The sequence below is a fragment of the Chelonoidis abingdonii genome, chromosome 22 (genome assembly GCF_003597395.2).
Source record: "Chelonoidis abingdonii isolate Lonesome George chromosome 22, CheloAbing_2.0, whole genome shotgun sequence".
In the NCBI taxonomy this organism is placed as follows: domain Eukaryota; kingdom Metazoa; phylum Chordata; order Testudines; family Testudinidae; genus Chelonoidis; species Chelonoidis abingdonii.
The window spans coordinates 28,039,887-28,065,764 of record NC_133790.1 but is presented as its reverse complement, the minus strand read 5'-3'; the positions used below and the strand labels follow the sequence as shown (position 1 = coordinate 28,065,764).

General features: G+C 52.3%; 1 protein-coding gene across 3 annotated transcripts in view; it reads left to right on the top strand.

Moving 5' to 3' along the window:
* Positions 1–25,878, top strand: part of PRODH (proline dehydrogenase 1) — a 52,912-nt gene that overhangs the window by 4,767 nt on the left and 22,267 nt on the right. Inside the window, exons 2-14 of one of the 3 annotated variants that reach the window (XM_032768290.2) lie at positions 626–834; positions 12,193–12,227; positions 12,794–12,943; positions 13,276–13,340; positions 14,054–14,170; positions 15,280–15,359; positions 15,941–16,022; positions 19,870–19,962; positions 20,327–20,473; positions 20,757–20,932; positions 21,017–21,115; positions 23,116–23,204; positions 24,645–25,863. In XM_032768290.2, coding sequence (XP_032624181.1) covers positions 629–834; positions 12,193–12,227; positions 12,794–12,943; positions 13,276–13,340; positions 14,054–14,170; positions 15,280–15,359; positions 15,941–16,022; positions 19,870–19,962; positions 20,327–20,473; positions 20,757–20,932; positions 21,017–21,115; positions 23,116–23,204; positions 24,645–24,667 — 1,362 coding nt within the window. In that variant the 5' untranslated portion in view covers positions 626–628 and the 3' untranslated portion in view covers positions 24,668–25,863. Of the gene's footprint in view, positions 1–625; positions 835–12,192; positions 12,228–12,793; positions 12,944–13,275; positions 13,341–14,053; positions 14,171–15,279; positions 15,360–15,940; positions 16,023–19,869; positions 19,963–20,326; positions 20,474–20,756; positions 20,933–21,016; positions 21,120–23,115; positions 23,205–24,644; positions 25,864–25,878 lie in introns of those variants that run through there. The other 2 variants (XM_032768291.2, XM_032768292.2) reach the window with 2 other exon arrangements.

The window sequence follows — 25,878 nt, the reverse complement described above, 5'->3', positions numbered from 1 at the left end:
GCCCCGTGCGCGGGGCGGTGCGGAGCAGGCTCGGCTGCTGCCCGCGGGGGGCTTTGGGCGCAGCCGGGGGTCCGGGCCCCTCAGGCGCGTGTCTCCCGGTGTGGGAGTCGGGGAGAGGCGCTTGGCAGCAGGACCCCTCGAGCCTGCGTGTAACTGATGCCTTTTGCCCCCCGACGCAGGCCCCGGGGTTTCTCCGGAGCGAGGGTCTGGGGTCAGGTGCCGATAGGATCTTGTCTTGAGTATTAATTTAACGTGTCTCAGCGGGTGGTCCAGTGCCTGGAGCAGGGACTGGAGACTTGGTTCTGGGACCTCGGGCAAGATCCTGGGCCCGTCCTCGTCTCCCTCCTCTGTACAAATGGGGATCATGGCTTGGACGCTGTGATGGGCAGAGCAGGGTGGTGTCCCTACAGCTAAGGCCAGAGCGCTGGTGTGTCCAACACTGGCTGGACCCTGAGGTCAGGCTAATCCATGGCCCTGTGGCTATTGGTGTGTCTGGGTCTTGGCTTTTCCCAGCACTATTTCTTCAGCTGAAATCTAATGCAGAGCTGTTACCCCAGGTGTGGCAGGGCAGGGCGGTGCCTGTACCGAAGAAAGCAGTGTCTTACATGGGCTTTGTGTCTTGTAGCTGATGAACCTCAGCAGGAAGCTGCTGGGGCAGCATCTGTTTGAGAAGCTGATGAAGATGACCTTCTATGGGCACTTTGTGGCTGGCGAGGACCAAGAGGCCATCAAACCCCTGATCCAACGAAACCATGCGTTTGGGGTGGGCTCAGTGCTGGACTACAGCGTGGAGGAGGATCTCACGCCAGAGGAGGCGGAACGTAAGGAAATGGAGTAAGCATTTGAGCGCTTCTAGTTTGCAGACTGCAGGCAGTTAGAAGCAAAGGTTTGGGCAATCTGTGCTGATGGCTATAAGTACACACCAGACCTCCCAAAGCCTGAGATCAGGACTGGGACCACCTTTGGGGAGCTCTTGTGACTCATGAGGGGAGCAAGAAAATAGAGCTTGGCTCTTCAAATCTCCTGATGTAGAAAGGTATCCCAAGGAGTGCTGAGAGGGGGGCAGAGCTAGTGTGTGGGGTGAGATGAACTAGGCAGCAGGTTGTACTCCAGTAGTGGGTGTTACCTAAGGGGGAACCATCCCGTGAGGATTTTCCCTTTTTTACTCGCCTCTGTTATCCCAGCGCTGCTGCTGGCACAGCAGAAGGAACTATCTGATTAGTGTGAGTTAAGCTCCTTTTTTCAGGCTTTGTTGCCCAGCAGCCTCGCTATGAAAGGGAATGGCTGGAGCTTGCTGTGCCCATGCTGAGCTTTCCCAGGGAAGCAAGCCCGAGAACAAATGTGATGCCAACTCTTGATTTGGCTGCTTCTGTTCTGTCTTCTGGTCCTTTTGCTTTGTTTTCCTTTCCTGGCCTTGCTTCAGGCCCATGACAGCTTTGTCATCACTGTTCCTTTGTTCTCCCTCAAACTTTCCTTCAGGTTCAGATTTGAGCTGGTGACCTGGGAGACTGGTTCAGGCTATTACATGTTCACTGCAGCCATTTCAAATCATTTGCTCATTCACACTCTAGTTTGCCCTGCATGGACATGCTGACCTTGCCTTGCTGTTCTGGTCATGTTCTCCTCAGACTAGCCCATATGTGAAAAGAGAACATACAGTTCAGATTTCTAGCTTCCCAGGTGTTGACACCACTCTGCTTTGGCACCAAAAAGCCAGCCAGCCACCCCTTCCTCCAAAGGATTGTGTAGTTGGGGTGCCACTGAGCACTTTCCTTCAGCAACGACATCCCACCTGCATGCCCTTTCCCAGAGACTGAGAGGTGGGGGTGAAGAATTTACATGTTCTTTCTCCTATGTGGAGAAAAGGGCCTCTTTTCTGAGGACCCAATTTGAGATGCCTTCAAAGGGTCTGATTTTTAAGAAGTGCTGAACACCCACCCTCTGAAAATTGGGTCCCTAGGCTGTCTCAGGTTGGATCCCTAAAATCACTGGTCATTGGAAATTCAAGCCCAGTGCATGTTTTTCCCACTCCAGAACCTGTGACCCAATGCTCTGATCTGTGCATCTGCTGTGGGATCAGAGCTGCATTTGGCAAAGCTGGATTGTCTCTGGCCTGTGGTGCTGAATGGAACTTGCACCAACACAGCATGTGCTCTGAACCAGAGTGCACAGGGTCTGTGTCCTCCCCTCATGCAGGTGGGCTCAGTGCTGCTGAATCCTCAAGCCTGGCCTGGGACAGTTTGCTGTGACCTTGGTAGTGGGCGAGGACTAGATTACTGTGGAGCACGTGGTGCAGTTGAAGGGAAATTGTCCTCTTTGCCTCCGCCTGCAAGTGCCTTGGACAGAATGTACTCTTTCAAACTTGCCAAGGGCTTGCCCTTCTTTCTGGGAATGCAGTTGGCCAATAGGGCCCATCCCCTTCAATTTGATTGGCTGTCACAGAGGCAGAGCCTTTAGGTAAGCACTGGAGTTGCCAAGTTCTGTGCTGCTTCCTAGAAGGCTCAGCTTGAGTACCCCCTGCAGGCAGATCTAGCCTGCATGCCTCTGCCTTGGAGCTGCTGCAGGAATCCCTCCCCATTCTCTCAGAGGTGTACTCGAGTTCTGCCCCGAAAGGACAACTTCTTGCAAGATTTGTGTCCCTAGATTCCTCCTATGGTAGGTGCTGGGTCTCAGACTGTTCACAACAGTGTTTATGCAGGGCAGGGAAGGTCTGAGATTACTATTTTCTCTGCAGGGGTGAGCCTCAGACCTGCTTTGCCGGACAGTCTTTGGGGACAGGAAGCTATTGAGGCACCCACAGAAATCCTTGTGGATGCTGCCCAAAGACCCTAAAGCAGCTAAGAGTGCACTATACTCACTCACACACCCACCGCCTTCATCTTCAGGAACACTATTTACCCTGATAAATGGATGCAGCTGGGCCACAGTTCAGTCTCCTGCTGAGCTTCTTGTAGATGTTTGCTACAGGTGCTGCTCTGATACCTCCCCATGGGATGGGTGGGGAGGACACTTTGGGGACACCTTGTCCACTGCCTGGTGGACTCCAAACAACTTCCATAGAGCCTGGTCATGGGCAGATTCACGTATCTGGCCTGCTGGGAACTCATGCATTCGCTCCCTCCCTTCCACCCCACATTACTCAGGAAAATTGGTTCCTCTCTCTCCAGGGTCCTGTGTATGTAGCTGAAGTGGGGAAGAGGAGGGGAGGCTGAGCCTTGGTTGAGGGAGAATGATTTCAATCCACTGCTTGTCTGCTGCCCCCAGTCTGTTCTGGCCCCCTATGGAGAGTGGGGGGTTGGCATGTACTGGCTGTGAGATGGTGGACATTGCTCAGCCCACCGGCAGCGTTAGAAGTAGCCCTACCTGGAATTCACAGCCTTGGTGCAAAAGTGGCTGTGAAGGAATGTCTAACAAGCTGTTTGTTCTTTTCCCCAATTAGACATATATCTGGTCTTGGCTCTGCCCTGTTCAGAGCTGTGATGTGTCCTGGCAAGGCTTGTGCTAAGGAGATGCAATAAGTAACTGCACAGTGTCACTAACACAGGTCTGTAAAAGTAGCCATGCCCACCTGCCAGTATCCTTGCATGTGGTGTCTGAGTTAATGGCAGGAGGATGGATTTGACTCATCCTTGTAGTAGTTCTCTCTTGCTGTTTCCAGCAGGCTGCTTTGCAAACAGCTTGTCTTAAGAGTCTTATGCAAGGGTGCAGGTGTTGCTGTCACTAGAATCAAATAGTCTCCCCATACTGCACTCTGCTCTTGGATTGTTGCCTGCTCCTTTGTAGTGAATTGTCATGTCTCTGATCCAGGTATCAGTGCAGTAGCTGCTTCATGGAGTATTTTTCACACCCCTGAGCGACATGTTGTACTGTTCGACATAAGCTCTCTGCTGTCAGCATAGAGCAGCTACACGAGCGATATTACAGCAATAGATTTGTACTGCTGTAAACTCGCAAGTGTAGACATGGCCTAAGTAACTGTACAGCAATGTTCATTAACTTCCTGGCATCTGTTTCTTCTCAGTGAAAGTTGTTAGTGATGGAGCATTAATCAGATTTAATGTTTCCCTTGAGACTTATCAACTAACTCTCTTGAGATCAAACTTGACCTCGATAGAAGCTACTCCAGACAAATGGTGTTACACCAAGCCCATCCTGAAGGTTTGTCTACATGACAGGTTACATCTGTATAACTTGTGTTGCTTCGGTATGAATAAGCCCCCCACGCAAGCAGCATAAGTTGCACCTACCTAGTGCAGTCCACGCTGGCACTTATGTCATCAGGCAAGGTCTCGCAGAGGTGGATTTATTATGTCAATGGTGTTACTGGCACACTGTAGGGCACCTGCCTTTACATACTTCCCAGGGATCAAGGTGTGCTCTTCTGTGGGTTTGCAGGACCTATTTATCAGTGAAAGTCTTACACAGAAATATCCTTAACCTCCCTCTGTTCACAATCACAGAGCAGAATACACCTGCTAAGAATACAATGCTATCCTCACCAGTCCTGATCATGCAGGCAGACTTTACCTGTTGGCCAGGCAAGATCAGTCTCACCTGAGTTCTTGTTGCAGTGTAACTTTAGCACCCTCATGGCCAAGATGGAGTCTGCTCTGCAGGCAGCTCTGGCCAAGAGAAGGCATGTGCAGGAATGCAGCAGGAGAAATCCCTTCCACCCCAGGGGCGCCTATTCCAAACCCCCCAGAGTGAACACTGACACCCACAGGAAAAGTACAATGGATATAACAAAGGGAGGTATCGATTTACAGAGGGATGAGAGGAGAAATACAGCAAGGGGAAATATAGGGGGAGCGGTAAAACAGGGCTGCATCCAAACCAAGGCCCCACAGGACCAGTGGTAGCACAGTCTGGAAGGGCAGACACTGAGCAACGTGTCTGAACACAGAGTTCAGGAGGCTTGAGCAAAATTCCAGTCCAGTGGTGAGTCCTGGGTGCTCCTGGTCGTCTTTGGCGTCGGTGAACTTTCCGCCAACAAACCCCTCCAGTGCCCTCTTCTGTCGCTCTCTGCAAATCCAGACAGTGACCACCTCCCCACCTAACTAGCTACAACCTCCCTCCTTGTTCCCAATGCAGAGTCATAAGCCCCAGTACTTGCAGCCCTGGGCAGCCGTGATCCTGGGTCCAGGTCCAGCTCCAGCCTATCCTTGGGTGATTCCTCTCTGGCCCCGTGCTCCTTCTGGCTCCTGTCCTGGGCTGTCCCCAATTGGCTGCCCTGCCCTGCCCTTCCCAGGCTCCAGGCAGGTTCTCTGCTGCTTCCTTTGCCAAGGCCTGCAGGCTGCCTCTTCTGTCCCCTAGAGCTCTAGCCCCACCCCGTGGAGTTTCCCTCCTTTTTTCTCACTCTCCCCGTCCCCCCCTCCAGAAAAAATTTTAAAGGGGCCGTGCTCTCCAAACCCCAAAGGGGTTACGCTGCATGTCAGGGTCGTGCATCAGATTCTAGCAGCTCTGCTCTGGGCTGTCTCTTGGAGGCGAGTTCTTCTTCCAGGTTTTTCCTTTTCCTTTTTTTGCCCCAACAGTCTCCTTCTTGGAACCCAGTTTATCTAGTGAAACTGGAGTCATGCTTAGCTATGCCTTAACCCAGGGGTGGCCAACCTGAGAAGGAGCCAGAATTTACCAATGTCCATTGCCAAAGAGCCACAGTAATATGTCAGCAGCTCCCCCACCACCCATGCGCACACTCTCTCCCAGTGGCTCCTGCCCACTGACAGCCCTGCCGATCAGCACCTCCCTCTCCCTCCCTGCACCTCCTGATCAGCTGTTTTGTGGTGTGCAAGAGGCTCTGGAGGGGGGAGGAGCTAGGGCATGGCAGGCTATACGGAGGGGGTGGAGTGGGGGCAAAGCCAGGGGTTGAGCAGTGAGCGCCCCCCGGCACATTTGAAAGTTGGCGCCTGTAGCTCCAGCCCTGGAGTCAGTGCCTATACAAGGAGCCGCATATTAACTTCTGAAGAACCACATGTGGCTCCGGAGCCACAGGTTGACCACCCCTGCCTTAGCCAGTCATCTTACTAAAATGTTACACAGTTCTTTGTCCAATCCTAACATATTGCAAAACAATTCTTTGCCTAGTCATACCCCACCACCTCAGTTGATTTAAATCTTGCAAAATGAAATCTATGCAACAAAGAACCAGAAAAACGGAGAAGCAGGGACCATAAACAAGACAAAATAATGAAATAGAGACTCCACAACCACAGCTGTTGAGAAGTGATTCCTTGCTAGACAGAATACTATCAAGCAAGTTTTCTTTAGGCAGCCTAAGATCTGTTTGGTGGGGGGTACTGTTAGTACAGGATTGCCTTCTTAAAAGCCTGATATTACATTGTTTTAAAGTAATTTAGATGAAATTGAGGAGGTGACTTTGCTTCTTGGCTCATGGCTGCTGCTCTCCTAATATGGCTGAAGAAAAGGCCTCAGACCTTACAGTGGGAGAGCTCTCTCCCATTGACATAGGGCGTCTTCACCAGATGCATTGCAGCATCAGTGTAGCTGTGTCAATGTAGGGTTTCTAGTGTGTAAGTCACTGACTTTTGACAGTCACCAGCTGGACGTACCAAGTGCACATGGCTTATGCTAAGCTGGTAATGGTTGTGCTCTCTTACGTGTGCCTCAGTTGGCTGTGCAGTGAAGAGTGTGATGATAGAGGGAACCCTGCTCTGCACAGGAGCCCCACAGCTAAGGAAATTGATCTGTGTTTGCCAGCCGACAACTGCTAATCTCCATTCACTTAGGACGCAACTGGGTGCCCTTGCTGCCGGGGTGCTCAGTGCTAGAGCGAGGCAAATGTCATGGAAATACTTTTCATAAATTCCATGCTACATTTTTCTCAGTTCGCTGTGCCTGTTTTTGCATCTTCTGGTTTGGAAAACGGGAAATTGAGGCTCCAGCCGTTCCCATGTTTGTGACATCCACTTGGGCCATCGCCCATGTGCAGAGTTCTGCCCAGAACACTATGGCATAGGAGTCTGTCTGTGTTGGAGCAACAATGACATGCTTTCTCCCCAGATGAGTAACTTTCAGTTTCTGCCTCACCATGAGGCTTTCACCAAAGCAAAGTGGTCAGAATTAACCCACGAGCCAAATCAGACTGCATGTGAACAGTGGTTTGTAACCTGGGCTGTTTATCTAGGGTCTGTGGCACCCAGGGGATCTGGGTCAGCCCTTTGAGTCCTGACAGTGTTCTTGGGGCTGTGTAACAAACAAGAACCTGGTTCACTATTCCCTTGTGCGCTTAGTGCAGTGGGCCTGGTTGGTAGCAGATCACACCCACTGCACAAGGTGCCGATCAATGATTAGTCAAGGCCAGAGACAGCAGAAAGTGTCCAGCAAGTCTGGGGATTCAGTTACTTCTGGGGTGCCTGTTACACACGAGGTGCACCTCCCACAGGCATGGCCTCAACATACTAATAGACTCATCTCTCCCGCCCCCCCCCCCCAAGAGCCACACAGCGATACCAATGGCTGCCTGTTATCCAGTTAGCTAGGAAGCTCCAGCTGCTCCTCTTGGTGGAAACCTAGTAATCCCGAGTGTCGCTCCAAGACTGGATGATTGTAACTAGGAACATCAGTCCAGGCGACTTTAACTGTAGCCTGTGTGGTTCATGGCAGCCCCAAGGCACATGGCACCAGAATGCTACCCCTGCCCACTCCAGGTTCAGGTCACTGGCTTGGTCCTAATCTCTAAAGCCTCTGCTGGGCTGCGGCCAGGCCTCCAGAACCCCTGGTTCTCTCTGACTCCAAAGACCACCGCCCTCATCATGGCACAGACTCCAAAGCCAGCATGATGCTCTTGGCCCTGGATCAGAGGCACTTCCAGGGTGGTCCCAGGCTGTTGGGTACTGTGCCTAGGGAGATCCAAATACATGTTAGCTCTGCCTTCTTCAGAGCTGGGCTGTAGGAATTCACAAGTGGGGAAGGAATTGAACCACTGCAGCTGAGCCCTGGGAGATGAGGGGTGCTGGTGTTAGGTGTGTAATTCCTCCAAACCCTGCTAGACCTCCGTTCTAGTCTTGTCTTGAGTGTGCATGGAGCTGGCTGTTCTGGTGCAGGGTGTGTTGGTGTCTCAGTAGACTGCTTTGCACTCTATTAAACGGGATGTTTTTCCTCTCCTGACAAGGTTTATTCGCTTGTTGCTCCATCCTATAAGATGTTGTGGGCAAATATTTAAGCAAGTCTGGATTATCTGCTGTGATGGCTTTGCTGGCCGGGATTAACATTCCAAAAAGCAGGCTGATCCTAGGAGCTTGTCGGTTTGTTCAACTGGGAAAAGGATTTTCTTCTTTTTGGCTTTATTAAAAGGCAAAACCCGTTCTATGAATGCACCATTCTAAGTAATATTTAGACACCTGGGGCAGGAACCAAAAAGCCACACTGTATTATAATGCGAAAGGAATGTTGACCAGGTGGGCATGTCGACACATGAGCGCGCTCTTCCATGTTAACAAACCAACAGTGAACTTCTTGCTGCTGGTCCAGTTTGCATTTCACTTAGCCTGGCACTGAGACACCAGGCTGGGCCTGTTTCACTTCCTGCTACTCAGCCTCTAGCTGCACAGTTGCACTTGGAGATCCCAAGGGCTGGGCTACACAGTGGACAGGTCTGTCGCAACTTACGTGCATTTAACATGCACGATTTCAACTTTACGTGTACGGTCTGGGAGCATGGCCTCAAGATTTAAAGGTCCTGGGGCACCAGCTGTAGCTGGGAGTCCCAGGGCCTTTAAATCACCCAGGGGGCTCCCAGCTGCAGAGGTGGCTGGTAGCCGCTGTGACGAACTAAAGGGCCTGAGGCTCTAGCCACCGTGGAGCTCTGGGCCCTTTAAATGCCAGCTCCAGCCCGGCTGCCAAAGCTGCAGGTGGGATTTAAAGGGCTCCTTCAGGCTCCTTCAGGCTCCCCACTGCAGCAGGAAATCCAGTGAAGCCCTTTAAACCCCGTCCACAGCTCCGGCGGCTGGGCCGGGGGGGCATTTAAAGGGCTCCTCTGGGCTCCCCAGCCTGGCTGCCAAAGCTGCGGGCGGGATTTAAAGGGCTCCACCGGGTTTCCCAACGCGGCAGGTAGCCCGGTGGTGCTCTTTACATGCCCCTCCGGCCCAGCCGCCGGAGCTGCAGGTGAGATTTAAAGGGCTTGGGGATATAATTTTGCATATATGTGGTTTTTGCTTTACGCGATAACCGTGGAACAGAACCCCCGCGTAAGGTAAGACTTGCCTGTGCAGATTTGAAAGCACATACAGTTAAGCCAGTGCAGCCCCTTAGTGTGGGCACAGTGAAGCCTGCGTAAAAGGTGCTTATTCTGCTAAATTCACGGCACTGAGCATCTTGTATGGGGATCACTGCACCTGTACTGAGGGGTTGCATGGCTTTAATTGTATCAGTCTCTGAATTGGTACACAACCTGTGTAGGCTGGCCCTACCAGCCTAGTGTTTGCATGTTGAAAAGTCCTTGTTTCTAGTGAAATTAAGAAATCGTCTTCACAGATGTCATCCCTGGCATGTCCCTTCCCCAGCCATACTCACAGGAGGACTCTGCCTTGCTGTATTACATGTCCCTTGCTCCCAGCTCTGTGGTTGCTCTCTCCAGGCAGTACCTCCATCTGTTAATGCTGCCTCTTGACTCTTCTTTCAGCTTTCCCTTGGGGGGGGGGGGGGGGCGTGGCTGGTATTTGCAGCTCTCCTGGCTTGTTTGAATTGCCAGTGCTTCCTCTTCTCACGCGGCCACAATCAGATTAATGCCCCCCCCCTTGAACTGGTCCATAGGTGCCTAATGCAGAGGCAGGTGGGGTATTGCCTATACTGCCCTTGCACTGGGGAGTGCCATTGGCCATAGCAGAGAGAATGCAGAACGCTGAGTTCAGCAAGGGGGCCCCATGCTGCTCCGCTCACTGCAATTGGGCAGCTTTGTAGCTTCATATGGAATTTCATTCCGCTTCTAAACCAACCAGAACCCATGGCTGACCCCAGGGCCCCACCAGTCCTTCCCTCAGCTTCATGCTAGACCTAGCCACTTGTTTACATGCTAATCTGTGTTGCCTCTGGCTAAGAGGAGACTCTCAAATTGACCAGAGCGGGTTTTGCATGAGGGCGGTCCCTATCAAAATCTCACCGAAGGGTGCCTTCCAGCCTTGCTGACAGCTTGTGAAAGAACATTTGCTGTATATGATGGGTCTTGCACTTTTTTAGAAAAACCTCCTAAACTAAATACAAAAAACTACATTAAAATTAGGGCTGTCAAGAGATTAAAAAAATTAATCATGATAAATTGCACTGTTAAACAATAATAGATTACCATTTATTTAAATATTTTTGAATATTTTCTGTTTTCAAATATATTGGTTTCAATTATAACAGAATACAAAGTGTACACTGCTTGTTTTATATTTTTATTATGAAGATTTGCATTGTAGAAACAAACACAATATATTTCAGTTCACCTAGTGCAAGTATGGTTGTGCGATCTTTGTCATGAAAGTTGAACTTACAGATGTAGAATTATGTACAAAAAATAACTGCATTCAAAAATAAAACAATATAAAACTTTAGAACTTACAAGTCCACTCAGTCCTACTTCTTGTTCAACCAATTGCTCAGACAAACAAGTTTGTTTACGTTCATGGGAGATAATGCTGCCCTCCTGTTTCCCATGTCACCTGAAGGTGAGAATAGGTGTTCACATGGCGTTGTAGCTGATGTCGCAAGATACTTGCATGGCAGATGTGCTAAAGATTCATATGCTTCCACCACCAATTCGGAGGACGTGCGTCCATACTGATGATGGGTTCTGCTCGGCAAGGATTGAAAGCAGAGTGGACCGACACATGTTCATTTTCATCATCTGAGTCAGATGCCACCAGCAGAAGTGTTTTTGGTGGTTCGGGTTCTGTAGTTTCCACATCGAAGTGTTGCTCTTTTAAGGCTTCTGAAAGTATACTCCACACCTCTCCCTCTCAGATTTTGGAGGGCACTTCAGATTCTTAAGCCTTGGGTCGAGTGCTATAGCTATCCTTAGAAAACTCACATTGGTACCGTCTTTGTGTTCTTAAATCAAACATGATGAGTCATGATCACCCGAGACTGCTATAACATGACACATATGGCAGAATGCAGGTAAAGCAGAATAGGAGAAATAAAATTCTCCCACAAGGAGTTCAGGCACAGATTTAATTAATGCATTATTTTTTTAACGAGCATCATCAGCATGGAAGCATATCTTCTGGAATGGTGGCTGAAGCATGAAGGGGCATATGAATGTTTAGCATATCTGGCACACAAATACCTTGCAACGCCGGCTACAAAAGTGCCATGCAAATGCCTGTTCTCACTTTCAGGTGACATTGTACATAAGAAGCAAGCAGCACTTTCTCCTGTAAATGTAGACAAACTTGTTTGTCTGAGCTATTGGCATTGAAAATAATCCAGAAGAAAAGCAGAGGCAGGAGGAAGAACTAGGGCAAGGTCCATGCCTGGGAAAATAACAATAATTTGCTCTGAAACAGGCCTAGAGAAAGAGGGGAGATGGATGCAATGAAGGGGCTGAAGTTCAGCTCTCCATAGAGGTGTGTGCTGGCACAGTATAAAGCTTTGGGATGAGCAGCCCAGGGTAGTTCAGGCTGGTGCTGTTTGGTATAAAGACCCTGTGGAAGGGAGATGAAGGCTTCTATCAATGTAATACTTGTCACAAAAGTTGGGGCATTTGCCTCAGTGTCCAGCTAAACTAGAGTGTAGACGTTCTGGTTCCCATGCAGTTTCATGAGGGGAATTTGCTCTCCTCCCCTATGGCAGTTTCTCCACCCCTGAGCTGGCTGCCCCATGGGGTGGGGTAGGAATCTCAGCTAACATTTTCCAAGGCACTGAAGGTCCCACTGATTTTCATATGGTGGGAGGAGGTAGTTGCACATGACTGACTCTGATGGGCATAGGCCCGAAGGAGGCTTTGGAAAATATCCCCTTCCCCGCCAGCAAAGTGCTCTGGGCCCAGAGGCTGAGAGAAGCGCTTCAGTGAATGGCCGTTGCCGGAGTGAAGAACAGGAAGAATGAGGGGCTTGTGGGGACCTGGCCCTTTGGCTACGGGGAGCTGACCCCTGTGAAGCCAAGCGAGCTGGTTGTGAGGGGGGTGCACTGTAGTCCCAGGGGGGCTCCTGAGCTGCCCTGGTGCCTGTCTCACCATCTGTTTCCTTCCTCTAGCTCCTGTACCTCTGCATCTGAGAAGAAGACGGGGGGTGAGTGACACAACTGCTCCTAACACATTCTAGTTGGACACAGATCCATTGAGACTCTGGCCCAGACCATCCCCTCCCCAGCATGCTCCAGGGCTCTGGCCCTCACACCCTTCTTGTGCAGAAAGGCCTGGGGCTCGAGTGGCCAATGGGTGGAAAGTACCTTGATCTGCTCATAAACTGTGAAAACCCAGGCACAGACTGTGTTTAAACTGCTCTGGGGGGACCTCAGGGGCTCACATCGCTACGAAGCGGAGATCCTTGAGATTGGACAGCTGCTGGGTTCTCACAGAGATGTTAAGGCTGGAACATCTAATCTGCTCTTGTGCATAGCACGGGCCAGGGAATCCCACCTCATGAGTCCTGCATCCAGCTTGTTGGCTTGTGGCTGAGGTAGAGCAGATCTTCTTCTAGAAGGACCTCGATCCAATGAAAATCTAGCCCTGGGACTTTCTCCTAGGGTGGGAGAAATCCCCACAGAGGCTTGGGCAGGGCTTGGTAAGAGTAAGGGGACTTGTTCCAGGGACATGTGGGCTCTTGGCCATTTCCTCCCCTCTACCTGTCCTCAGGTGCCGGCCACAGAGAGAAGCAGTACCTTGCACATCGGGGGTTCGGGGACCGCCGGGACAAGGTCATCAGTGCCCGCACCTACTTCTACGCAGACGAAACCAAGTGTGACCAGCATATGGAGACGTTCCTGCGCTGTATCGAGGCCTCAGGTAGGCGCTCTGCATATGCCACTCCCAGAGTGCCCCTGCGTTGGCTGTGCCTGACTGTCCCTCTGGGAGCACCTGTCCCTGTGCCCGTCCCACAACAGGTTGCATTGCCATCCATGGGCCATGGCTCTCCAGGTGTCCTCCTCCTGCAATGCAGAGTCCAGGTGCTGCTGCAGTCTCTGGAGGGTACCCAGCAGGGGCGGAGGGCAGATCTGCCAGCTCACATGGGCTTTCTGAATTCCTCCTCCTTCTCTGGATTGCCCTGGGCTGCTTTCCTTTACCTGCCCTGGAGTTTGGATGCTGCAGCCGCCTCAGCTCTCTCTCCCTTCGTTTAGGTGGCAGCTCCGAGGACAGCTTTTCGGCCATTAAGCTGACGGCTTTAGGGAGGCCTCAGTTCCTGGTGAGTGACTTTTGGTGCCAGGGCCTCCATGTGATAGCAGAGGAAGGGGTGCACAGGCTGAGACGGGCTCTGGGAGTTACTCGGAGACTGTTCCAGGTGGCAGGAGCTGCAGAAGAGACGGCTCTGGTGTGTGAGAGGACAGAGGCCCCTAACATTAGATGAGGGATTTTTGGGACCAGATCTACCTCATTGTGCTCATCACAGGTGGCACCCCACTGCCTGGGCTCAGTGCAGCAAGCTGGGTGCCAGGCAGGATGGTCCCTCCCATCGGGTGCATGCCAGGCACATGCTTACAGACTGTGTCTGTCAGTGATGCTCAGTTGACTCCCGGAGGCCAGTATCCCAGTCAGGGCAGCAGCTTGGGCCTCAGTCCATCCCTGGAGAGTCAGAGCTCCCCCTGGCCCAGGCCTCACCTGATGTAGAAGGGCTTGAGCTTGCCTCTTGCTTTGAGGATGGAGATCTGGCTAAATGCCAGGTTATCTCACTGGGACCCCCTGCCTAGTGTCAGGTTTAGGGGCCTTGATCTTTACTAGGAAGGTAGTAGGAGGTGCCAGCACTGTTCGGTTGGGTGCCCAGCAGAGCCAGTCCTGCTTACTTGGCGTGGCAGAGTGCACAGAGGATGCAACCACAGGGTGGGGGAGCTCTGAGCCATCCCGGCTGGGGAGAGGAGCAGGGAGCTCACCCTGCGGTCTGCCCCCCCCCCATCCCCCCAGCTGCAATTCTCGGAGGTGCTGATGAAGTGGAGGAAGTTCTTTCACCAGATGGCTGCAGAGCAGGGCAAGGCCGGGCTGGCTGTGATGGAGACCAGGCTGGAGGTGAAAAAGCTGCAGGTGAGCTAGGGGCAGTGCTCCCAAAGGAGCTGTCCTCCCCAACTCTGCCCCATGGGCATCTGTGCTGCTCGTGCTCAGGGTGCATCACCCTCCTGGGGACTGTGCCCCCACCTTTGTCGAGGGGGGGGTTATAAAACACTTCGGAACCTTGGATCAAAGCACTGGGGAGAGATCTGAGTTCCTACAGAGAATTCTTTCCCAGCTGTCCGGCTGGTGGGTCTTGCCCCCATGCTCAGGATCTAGTTGATTGCCATATCTGGGGTTGAAGGGATTTTCCCAGAGGTCAGACTGGCAGAGACCCTGGAGGTTTTTTGCTTTCCCCTGCAGCATGGGGCACAGGTCACCTGCTGGTTTGAACTTGTGTAAATGCTGGATTTTTTTTGTAACGTGAAGTCTTTAGACCATGATGTGAGCACTTCAGTCACTCAACCAGCAGTGAGGGGCCTATTACAGGAGGGGTGGGGGAGGTTCTGTGGCCTGCGATGTGCAGGATCTCAGAGTAGATGTTCAGGATGGTTCCTTCTGGCCCTAAAGTGAGAGTTTGGGAGGAGCATGTTCTGGTTCCATGCTCAGTGACTGAAAGAGCATGATGCAGCAGCCAGTAAAATGCATGTCCTGTTCCTCCCTAGCCAAGTAAGCTCATTTCTGTACATTTCCCCCAGTCCTTCCCCTGGGCTGGGATTGTGCTGGAATCTCCATCCCCCTTCATAGGTCCCAGTGTACCATAAGTCTCCTGAGATCCATTGTTGCCCCTTCCAGGCAGAGCAATGGTAGGAACCCCTCTTGTGCTGGTACCAGTGAGGTCTGTCCCAGTTGCTGGTGCATGTGCATGCATAGCTCCTGCACTAGCCCTCTCTCCCGAGAGCTGCTCGCACCAGGGGAGAACTCTCTGGGAAGCGCTGAGTGGCTGTTCAGTGCCTTTGACCCCACAGGGGTTGTGTGGTGTGCGGGAACTGGCACAGTCCCACCCCAGCCATCACCTCGGAGCAGGGTCATGACTCAAGGTAGTCTGGGCCTGCAGCGCAAAGGCAGCAGGGGTGCTGCTCACTGCAGCGTTTGGGGACAGCAGGCAACAGCAGGGACTCTGACCTGCTCCTTTCTCATTGCAGGAGACCTTGGCGAACCTTGGGATTGCGACCAAAGCGGAGAGCCAGCACTGGTTCACTGGCGAGGACCTGGGCGTGTCTGGGTGAGCTCCTTCCTGGGCCGCAGCCAGCCTGACCCTCTGGCCTTCCTGGAATGTGCTGCAGAATGGGGAGAGATGGGAGTGCCACAGAAAGGAGCACATGGAGGGGTCCCAAAGGCTTCCATTTCGGCCAGTGTGTGCTCTGCCAGAGAGGAACTGGGGTAGGAGGCAGAGAGGGGAGCTTCCCAAATCCTAGAGCAATGGCTTGGGGCAGGGGTCCTGGGAGAGGCTGCCTTTCTCAGAGTCCGGGGAGCTGCACTGGGAAAGGGTAAGAAGTGGTGGTGGCCATGTTTGTTTTGGGCATTTTGAAGGGTGTGTTGCTTCTTGGAGTGGCTTGAGTGGAAGGGTTGCCATGTGGATCCTGCTGCTCTGCCAGGCTCCTGGTGACCAAGGACCTATGCCCAGGGAGCACTGCTGAAATCCCCCCAAGCTGGGTCATGACAAGCAGCAGTGGGCTCTGGGTCACTAATCCATCCTGACTAGTGTGGGAGTTGCCTGCGCACCCCTTGGGGAGGCCTGCTGGGGTTGGGGCCAGTCTGCAGCTCGCTTTGAGCTGGCGCTAACGCGAGTCTTTGTGGCTGCAGCACTGTGGACTTGCTGGACTGGAACAGCCTGATTGACAACCGAACGAAGCTCTCCAAACTGCTGCTCGTACCAAACACGAAGGTAGGTGAGCGGCACTATTTTGGCCCAGGGAGAGGCCCCAAGGGAACCCTCCTGAGCAGTAGAGCTCTTCCAAGTAATGGCATGGGACGCTGCAGCTGGAGAGCTCCATGGTGCTGTGTTGGACTGGGAAGGGAGCACCATGCATGAGGCCTTCTGATGTTTTAACCAGTCAGTTCTAAAACTCCGAAGTATCTGGGATCAGCCAGTCACATGGGAGGCGCTTCCTGTTGGGCACTTCATCCTGATACTTGTCTGATAACTTGATTGCATCCCGTTGCTTCTGTTTACGCCATGCACCATAAATTCTCTCCCCTTGGGGTCTTCACCTGTCAGCCCCGGGTTACCCTCTTTCTCCATTACAAAGGAGTTGGGAGGGCTAAGAGTTTCTGCTTGTTGTATCCTTCCATGCACTGGGCTGCAAGGACCTGCATTCCTGACCTGCCCTTGGTGGTCAGTGACACTAGCACTAGCTGGGGGAAAGCCTCAGAGGGCCTGAGCTCGGGTCTTGGCAGGTAAGAGAAGTCAGACCTCTTGTTAATGCACCATTGCAAGTTTGAGGTGTGCTGGCTGAATGTGGAAAAGGAGCCACGGGGTGGGACACACTGAACTGATAGAACTGAGCCATGCAGAAAATAATGCAAGAGGGAATTGTTGCCTGATCTATTGATTAGGTCAACTTGTTTTCCCCTGTTACCATGCTAGAATTTGGTAGGTTCTTGGCCCAGGATCAGGCCTGTTATTATCAGAGTTCGTGATTTGGGAGCCACAGGAGGCAGGATTGCAACACTCACACTTCAGCCATCGCACTGTTTCTAGTTTTAATATAGTTCAGAGCCACAAACACTCTAACCCTGTGAGGCAGCTAGAGATAACACAGATGGAGCTGAGCATCCAGACACTCTTGCCATCCTTTGAAAAACCACCTCTGGTGTTATCTTCCTCATCTTCCCCCTCACCATCCTCAAGAGCCACACCTCTCAAGCCACACAAGCTGGGATACAACTTGTGTTACACTGACACCACTAGGCCTAATGCATACTTAGGAGGGGCTTCAGCTCCTTTTCCTTTACAGTTCCTCCCCCTACTAACTGGGAGCCCTTCTCTCATAGTCTTTTACATCAAGCTTATTAGCATAGATGGCAGATAATTCCCATGACATTCTTGGGGTCAGACATTGCTGATGTCCCTGACTAAAAATATGCCAAGATGGTATCAACTAGCATGTCATGGTTACAGCAGTTTAATCCCTACAGCAGTCTGCCTTGTGCTATCTTATAATCTAGGGTTACTTCCGGTTAGCTACTCCTGTTAAGGCTTTTTAGGCCTTGGGCCTTGATTAGTTTAGCTAAGCTACTGTCTTACAGTTGTTGAGGCTTGTAAGCTCATTGCATTACTGCCTTAACTTATACCTATGCCTCACCTAGCAAGTGCCTTCACCTATAGGCTACAGTAGAGCCATTGGAGGTGAGAGGAGATGACCACAACCCTGTTTCATGATGAAGTACTGAATTAAGGTTGTCTGCAAATGAAAGGGCCAAAGATCTAGGACATGGAGGTGGGGCACCCACAGTCAGGAGCCATCTGGGAGGCACTCTGCTTGCTTGTTACGGGCACTTGGGGGAGTGCTATTGAGGTGTTTGTGGCTAAGCCAAGACTTGAATTTGGGGCCGAGCAGAAGTGAAGACAACCCTACAGGAGCAGACATGGACGTAGGTGTCTTCTGCATTGAAGCAAGGCTCAGGTGGCAATCGGGAGCTGGTAGTGGTAGGGAGGGGTGACTAGGTGAGGCACCTGTCAATACTCAGTGCCAGTGTGGGAGATGGTAGAATGTTGCCAGCTGCCACATGGGTAGGAGTAAAGCCAGTGGCAGGGCCCTTGTCTCCAGTGGGCAGTAACAGGATGAAATGGCCTTGGTTGATGCCAGATTGGGCTCTGAGGACAGAACTTGAACTGGATGGAGGAGATGATGGTTGGTCAGATATACACGGTGGTGTGTGCAGGTGCACTCCCAGGCTAAGCAGAGCCCTGCATGGGAGCAGGCCTGGGGGAATGGGTGGCTAGAATCCATCTGCTCTGGATGGAGAGAGGACTCTAGGGTCCTCTCTGAGGCCCCAAGGGTCAGTCCTGGGCCCAGTTTTGTTCAATATCTTCATTAATAATCTGGAGGATGGCATGGATTGCACCCTCAGCAAGTTTTCAGATAACACTAAACTGAGAGGAGTGGTAGATATGCTGGAGGGTAGGGATAGGATACAGAGGCACCTAGACAAATTAGACAATTAGGCCAAAAGAAATCTGAGGTTCAACAAGGACAAGTGCAGAGTCCTGCACTTAAGATGGAAGAATCTCATCCACTGCTACAGACTGGGGACCGAATGGCTAGGCAGCAGTTCTACAGAAAAGGACCTAGGGGTTACAGTAGACAAGAAACTGGATATGAGTCAGCAGTGTTGGCCCTTGCTTGCCAAGAAGGCTAACGGCATTTTGGGCTGTATAAGTAGGGCATTCCACAGGATCGCAGGAGTGATCATTCCCCCTATTAGGCATTGGTGAGCGGCCCCATCTGGAGTACTATGTCCAGTTTTGCACCCACACTATAAGGGAAGTTGTGGAAAAATTGGAAGAGCCCAGCAGAGGGCAATAAATTTAGGGGGCTGAGCATATAAACTTTAGAGGAGAGGCTTGAGGGAACTGGGATGTTTAGTCTGCAGATGAGAAGAATGGGGGGATTTGTAGCTGCTTTTCAAACTACCTAAAGAGGTTCCAAAGAGGATGGATCTAGACTGTTCCAGTGGTTGGCAGATACAGAACAAGGAGCAATGCGTCTCAAGCTGTAGTAGGGGAGGTTTTAGGTGCATTTAGAAATACTTTTCACAGGAGTGTGTGACACTGGAATGGGTTCCCTAGGGAGGTGGTGGAATCTCTTTTCCTTAAGAGGTTTTTATGGGGGTTTTTTCCAGGGGGGGCTTGGGAAAACCGCCCAAAAGCCCTGGCTGGGATGATTTAGTTGGGGATTGTTCCTGCTTTGAGCAGGGGGTTGGACTAGATACCTCCTGAGGTTCTATGATTGCTGCCTCTTGGGGTCCAGCTCCACCAGCTCAGAGTTGTAGCAGCGCTGCAGTCATGTTCCCACTAGAGCAAGGGAGCTGGAGCTTGTGGATGTCAGCAGCCGAGCTGTGCTCTAATCTGCTCTTCCCAGATGAGGAGGTGGGGTGGGGAGACAAGCCTGAGCATCCGCCTCAGCCCCATCTCTGCACAGCTCAGTGCTGCTGGGCTGGCCTGAGCAGAGAAATGGGTTGGACACTTACCAGGCTTCTCAGCCAGGCCTGCCAGTGGAGCCATTCCCCTGGCAAGGAACCAGGGCAGATTCGGGGCTAGGGGTGCAAGGGTTCTCCTCTCTCAAACAGCTTCTTGTGGGGCTCCATCCTGCTTCCCCAGCCCTTGCAAGTTAGCAGCTGCCCCTCACCCTCTACACCCTTTTTGTAACATCTGGGGAGCAGCAGCTCTGGGTCCCAGTCAAAGGTGGCAGGTGCACAGGGTTGGTGAATGGGGCTGGGTGGCTGCCCGTTAGTCTGGAGCATGCTGGTACTCCTAGGAACCTGATCCCAGCTGGGCCCCCTCCCACTGCACTTTGATGCAGACAGTTCAGCAAACAATGCTTGTCCCATGTGCCTGGGGAGGGAGTGGTAGCTGTATGGGCTCTTGGGGTTAGCACTTGTCCTGATGCCTTGTGCCATGTCCTGCTCTGCACCCTGGGTGAGGGAGGGAAGGCTTATGGTTTGTAATGTCCAGGCTGTGGCCACGGGGGTGGGGTAGCACTGAGGCTGTCTCGTGCTTCTCCTTTCAGACTGGCCAGTTGGAGCCTCTGCTCTCGCACTTCACCGAAGAGGAGGACCTGCAGATGAAGCGAATGCTGCAGAGGATGGATGTCCTGGCCACGGTTAGGAGCTGCCCTGCCTGTACCATCATGAGGGTCTTGGTGGGAAGTTTTCCAAGCTGGGGACAGGTAGAGTGGGCCCTGGCCCCACAGCGAGTGAGATGGACCTGCTCACCTATACCCCAGCATGGCCTCGGTGCCAGAGTTTGGGCTGCTCTCAGTGGCTGTTTGCTGCTGGGCTAGGGTCACAGGGCTCTTCTAGCAGGTGTTCTCTGGAAGCATTGGCCTGCAGGTGAGTGCTGCCATCTGCAGGATCTGTGCAGTACTACGCACAGCAGCAGACTCAGTGTTGGCCTTGCAGACTTCACCTGAGCAGAGCCTTTTCACTGCTTGTGGCCTGATCTGAGGAGTGTCCTTCCCCTTGCAGAGAGCCCTGAAGCTGGGAGTGAGGCTGATGGTGGACGCTGAGCAGACCTACTTCCAGCCAGCCATCAGCCGGCTCACCCTGGAGATGCAGCGCAAATTCAACATGGAGAAGGCCGTCATATTTAACACCTTCCAGTGCTACTTGAAGGTGAAGGTTTGGCCAGTGTGAGCTGTGGGCAGGGGAACTGGGGCCCAGCGGTGTGCAGCCTGCATGCCGGAAGGGCTCCAGATGCAGTGGTGGCAGGCAGTGGGGTGGAGATGGGTCACGCTGCAGGAGGAGGGAGTGCTTCAGTGGCAGCTCAGTTTCAGGGCAGAACTCCAGGAGCAGCCTTGGAGCCTTGCTCCTCTTCCCCCATCCTGAACAGCATGTGTCAGTGCAGTGAGCGACTGCTCCTGGCTGTGGATGGCACTGCTCCATCTTTCCACTGCAGGAGGCGTATGACAACGTGACAATGGACATGGAGCTCTCTCGCCGTGAGGGCTGGCACTTCGGGGCCAAGCTGGTCAGAGGCGCGTACCTGGAGCAGGAGCGTGCCCGAGCTGCTCAAATCGGCTACGAGGATCCCCTCAACCCTACATACGAAGAGACCAACGAGATGTACCAGAGGTAGGGGTGCCAGAGCTGGGATGCTGGGGTGAGGAGGTGGTGCCCTGGGCACTTCCCTGTGCCCACATGTGAGCTGTCCCACAGGTGCCTGGACTACGTTCTCGAGGAGATAAAGTACAGCCAGAAAGTCAAAGTGATGGTGGCATCGCACAACGAGGACACGGTGAAGTTCACCATTCGCAGGTAGGTGGCAGGAGCTGTGGGTGCCAGGCCTTGAATAGGGTGGGAGGTGGGGCTGCAGCAGAGCAGCTGCGTGGGAGCCTAGGACAGGGATAGTAGGGGCTGCTGTTGCAAGAAGGCATTGAGCAGTGGCAGCAGAAATGTGTGGGTGACATTTGCACACATCCGACAGCACTAGGAACAGGGGCTGGCCAGAGCTAGGGGAATGTGAATGGCTAGGCAGCAGTTCTGCAGAAAAGGACCTAGGGGTTGCAGTGAACGAGAAGCTGGATATGAGTTGACCATGTGCCCTTGTTGCCAAGAAGGCTAATGGCATTTTGGGCTGTATAAGTAGGGGCATTGCCAGCAGATCAAGGGATGTGATCATTCCCCTCTATTCGGCATTGGTGAGGCCTCATCTGGAGTCCTGTGTCCAGTTTTGGGCCCCACACTACAAAAAACGATGTGGAAAAATGGAAAGCGCCACGAGGGCAACAAACATATTAGGGAGGGCTGGAGCACAAAAGGTACATTATAAGGAAGAGGCTGAGGAACTGATTGGTTAGTATGCAGAAGAGAAGAAGAGGGATTTGATAGCAGGCTTTCAAACTACCTGAACAAGGGGTTCCAAAGAGGAGGATCTAGATCTTCTAGTGTGGACAAGATCGAAGAACAAGGAAGTAATGGTCTCAAGTTGCAGTGGGGGAGGTTTAGGTTGGATATTAGGAAACACTATTTCACTAGGAGGGTGGTGAAGCACTGGAATGGGTTCCCTAGGAAGTTGGTGGAATCTCCTTCCTTAGACGTTTTTAAGGCCAGGCTTGACACAGCCCTGGCTGGGATGGTTTAGTTGGGGTTGGTCCTGCTTTGAGTAGGGGGTTGGACTAGACACCTCCTGAGGTCTCTTCCAACCCTGATAGTCTATAATTCTAAAGAGGCTGGAAGGAAGAGGGCCTGTGCATGGAATGGAATTGAATTCATGTACCTTCTTGTGCAGTTAGGAGAAATCGAATTGGGTCCTGGAATGTCTGGCAAATATGTCAGACCCTGACAGAAACAGCTTTCAAAAAGGGACTTTCCTTGCTTGCTCTGCAGTGACCTTTGTGGCCTGCGGATGTAAATCTGTTAGCTCAGACCAGTGCTGAATGCCAGACTCCTGGGTTTTTGTATCAGTGGGAGTATGAATGCTAGTGACTGCAGATGTTGCACAGTGGCCGGATGAAGCTGGGGCTGTAATCTGTTCCAGGCAGTGCTGTGTGCTGGGCAGATGCATGGGTGAGGCATGCAACTGTTCCAAGGAAGGGCTGTGCCAGGCACTCTGAGGGGTTGGGCACTAGTTACCCAACTCTGCCATGCTTCTGTTGCAGTCTGCTACTTTTTTACCCTATGGGAAGTTGTTAATCCAGGCCTGCGGGCAATAGACCTCTGGAAAAGGAGCAGGATTCCCTGAGCAGAGGCTGCTTCACTGTTCCTCCAGTTGACTCAAGGCCAGCATTTCCATTTAGGCGACCTAGGTGGTCACCTAGGGTGCCAGGATTTGGGGGGGAGGAGGGGTGGCATTTTGCCACCCTCGGTGGCAATTCAGTGGCTGGAGGTCCTTCCGCGCTCCAAGACCTGCCGCCAAAGTGCCCCAACGACTGGGAGCTGAGGAAGGAATGCCCCCCGCCGCTGCAGAATTGCCGCCAACGACTAGGAGCGCGGAAGGACCCCCTCCTAGGGTGCCAAAAACCCTGGCGCTGCTCCTGAGCTCACTCTGTCCTTCTAGTGTAGTATTTCCTATTATATGGAGATATACCTATGTCCTAGAACTGGAAGGGACCTTGAAAGGTCATCGAGTCCAGTCCCCTCCCTTCACAGCAAGACCAAGTACCGTCCCTGACAGATTTAGGGATCTGGGGCAAAAATGGCCGCCTCAAGGATTGAACTCACAACCCTGGGTTTAGGAGGCTCAAACCACTCAGCTATCCCTCCCCCCATTCCTGCTGGGCATCTCCTGGTGTGACTGTGTCGTGCTTCCATTGCAGGATGGCAGAGCTTGGCATTCATCCCTCTGAGAACAAGGTGTATTTCGGGCAGCTGCTGGGCATGTGTGACCAGATCACCTTCCCTCTGGGTAAGTGTCTGTGCCCAAGGAGGGAAGGGGTGGGGTTTGCTGTGCTGTTTACAGTCAGTGAGTAGAGAGACAGCTGACTGGTTTTTTTTCAAAAGGCCTTGAACAAGATCCCTCATGCGTGATTACTAAGAGACAAGTCATGAGGTAGGAGGCTAGGTGTTATCATGGATCAGAAACTGGCTGAGAGGGGAAAAACAGGAGGGATTAAGTTGCTTTTATCATGGCCAGAAGTGAAGGTGCCAGAGGCTGTGCTTGTGGCGTGTGGTTTAATGATCTGGGAAAGGGGCCAAGCAGCGAAGTGATGCAATTTGCAGAGGCCCCAACTTAGGTTAGTCAAGTCAAGCATGGGCATGGCAGCACTTCTGAGGGGCCTGGCTAGGCCAGACAAGAGGGCAGCTCAGTGTTGAACAATGCAGGAACGGACACAATAGATTGTGCATCTTGCCGTGTTGTAACGAACTGAACTCAGGACAGGCCGGTGTGTATGCCTAGCTCACTGAAGATCTGCTCAATGCACGGCTGTGGTCAAGTCCAACAAGATGTTAAGGTGCATAAGAAACAGGACGGAGAATATAGTCATAAGTCGTCATACAAATCCATGGTTGGCGCATCTGGGTCCTGCGTTCTGTTTCTTTCATCTGATCTCAAAGGATATTGCACCATTAGAAGGGCACAGAGCCAGGTGACAATGACCAGAGGCAGGAAAAGCTTCGGATGAAGAGATGGAAGAGACGGACACTGGTCTCCTGTGAAAGGAGATGCATACATAAGGGACACTATAGAAGTGTATAAAATGACTAATCTAGAGAAGGGAGATTGTGTGCTTGTCCTCTGGATGTTCCTTGCTCTTGTGCTAAGACAATGACATTTGAAGGTGACAAATTCAAAGACTGGGCGGGGGGAACATTTCATTCTAGCTGTAATGAAACTGTGGAACTCACTGCCACAGCGTATTAAGGCAGAGAACTTAGCCACATTCAAAGGCTATTGGACACTTCTGTGGGTAACAAATAGTCAGAGGAATCGAATTAAATTTAAAAAGCTCAAGAAAAGATATCAGTCCCTCTGCTTCTGGGCTGGAGCTCACGGACTCTCCTGGGGCAGGTGCCTATCCCATCACTACCTATTGTGAGGTGTCTCGCACCTTGCCCTGAAGCAGGATACTGGCCTAGTGGGCCATAGTGCTGACCTAGTCTGGCAATACCTGTGTCCACACTGGCCTGGCTTCAGGAGCTCTGATGCACCTTTATGGTGGAACTGCTGGCTGCTCTGAATCACTAAAGCTTGTGGGACAATTGGAAGAACTGAGTCAAGTGGTTTCTTCCACCCTTGGCCTGTAAGTGGCCATGGCATCAAATCCCATCCTCCTCCAGCAGACTCCCCACATGCTGTGCTGACACATGCATGTTAGCACTCACCAGCATTCCTCTATCTCTACAGGGAAGAGGAGGAAACGTGCATGATGCTGTGGCCACTGTGGAACTAAATCTGCATGGGAATGTCATCGTGTGAGTGGAGTTGTGGTGTGGTTTGCCTGTGGCACTGCAGAGCTGCCCAGCGCTGCTCCACCCTTGCGCTAGCTGCGCATATGACAGCGCTGTTGGCACTGCCTGGGCTGGCACTGATGAGGAGTGCCAAGGCGATAGGTGACAGTTCACGTGCCTGTCACTAATGCAGTGGCAGTGCTGGGCTGTTGCTCTTAATCCCGCTGGAGTCACAGCAGTTTCCTTGGCAAGCTGAGGGGGGCTTGGCCCCTCCAGTCTCCTTCAGCCAAGTCACTGGCCTGCTGGCACTGGCTGGAAAAGATCAAGTTTATGTCAAACTTGGGTATTATCAGCCTCTCAGGACAATTGAATGATTGAGACATGTTCTCTGTGGCTCATCTTCCGCTGCTCTGCTTCAGGGGAGAGTCACTTAGGTTCAGACTGGAGTCTGAACCTTTCTCTCGAGTCCCTTTAGTATCTTCAGAGCACTTCCAGAATTGTCCCTCCTCCCTGCATCCAGTCTTGCGATCTCTGCATGAAGCATGAAAGGGTTCAACATGCTGCAATCAGACTGTAGTGAAGGTGGTGGGGTGTAACAAAGGAATGAGAAGAAATGGTGTTAGCAGATCATGTAGGGTGGCTCTTTCCCATTGGGCTGCCTCAAGGCCAGGGTGCAAATTCCTTTGCTTGGGATATTGAAACAAGAGTCCTCTCTGCAGTGTGTACCTTCCAGAGGCCATGGAGGTGGTCTAGCTCAGGGGTGGGCAAACTCTCTCTCTTTTTTTTTTTTTTTTGTCCCAATAGCCACATTGGAGTTGCAAAACTGTAGGGAAGGCTGTGCCTCCCCAAACAGCCTGGTCCCTGCCCCCTATCTGACCCCTCCCACTTCCTGCCCCCTGCTCCTTGTCCCCTGACTTCCCCAGTACTATCCACACCCCTGCCCCAGACAGGCCCCCCAGGACTCCATGCTTATCCAACCTCTCAGTCCCCTTACTGCCCCCCACACAGAACCTCCACCCTGACTGGCCCCAGGGACCCCGCGCCCCTTATCCTACCCCCTGGCCCACTTACTATGCCACTCAGAGCAGCATGTCTGGCAACTGCACCGCCTGGCTGGAGCTAGACACATTGCTGCTCTGCTCAGCAGGAGCACGCAAACCCCACACCCAGAGCGTGGCCCGTGGGGGGGG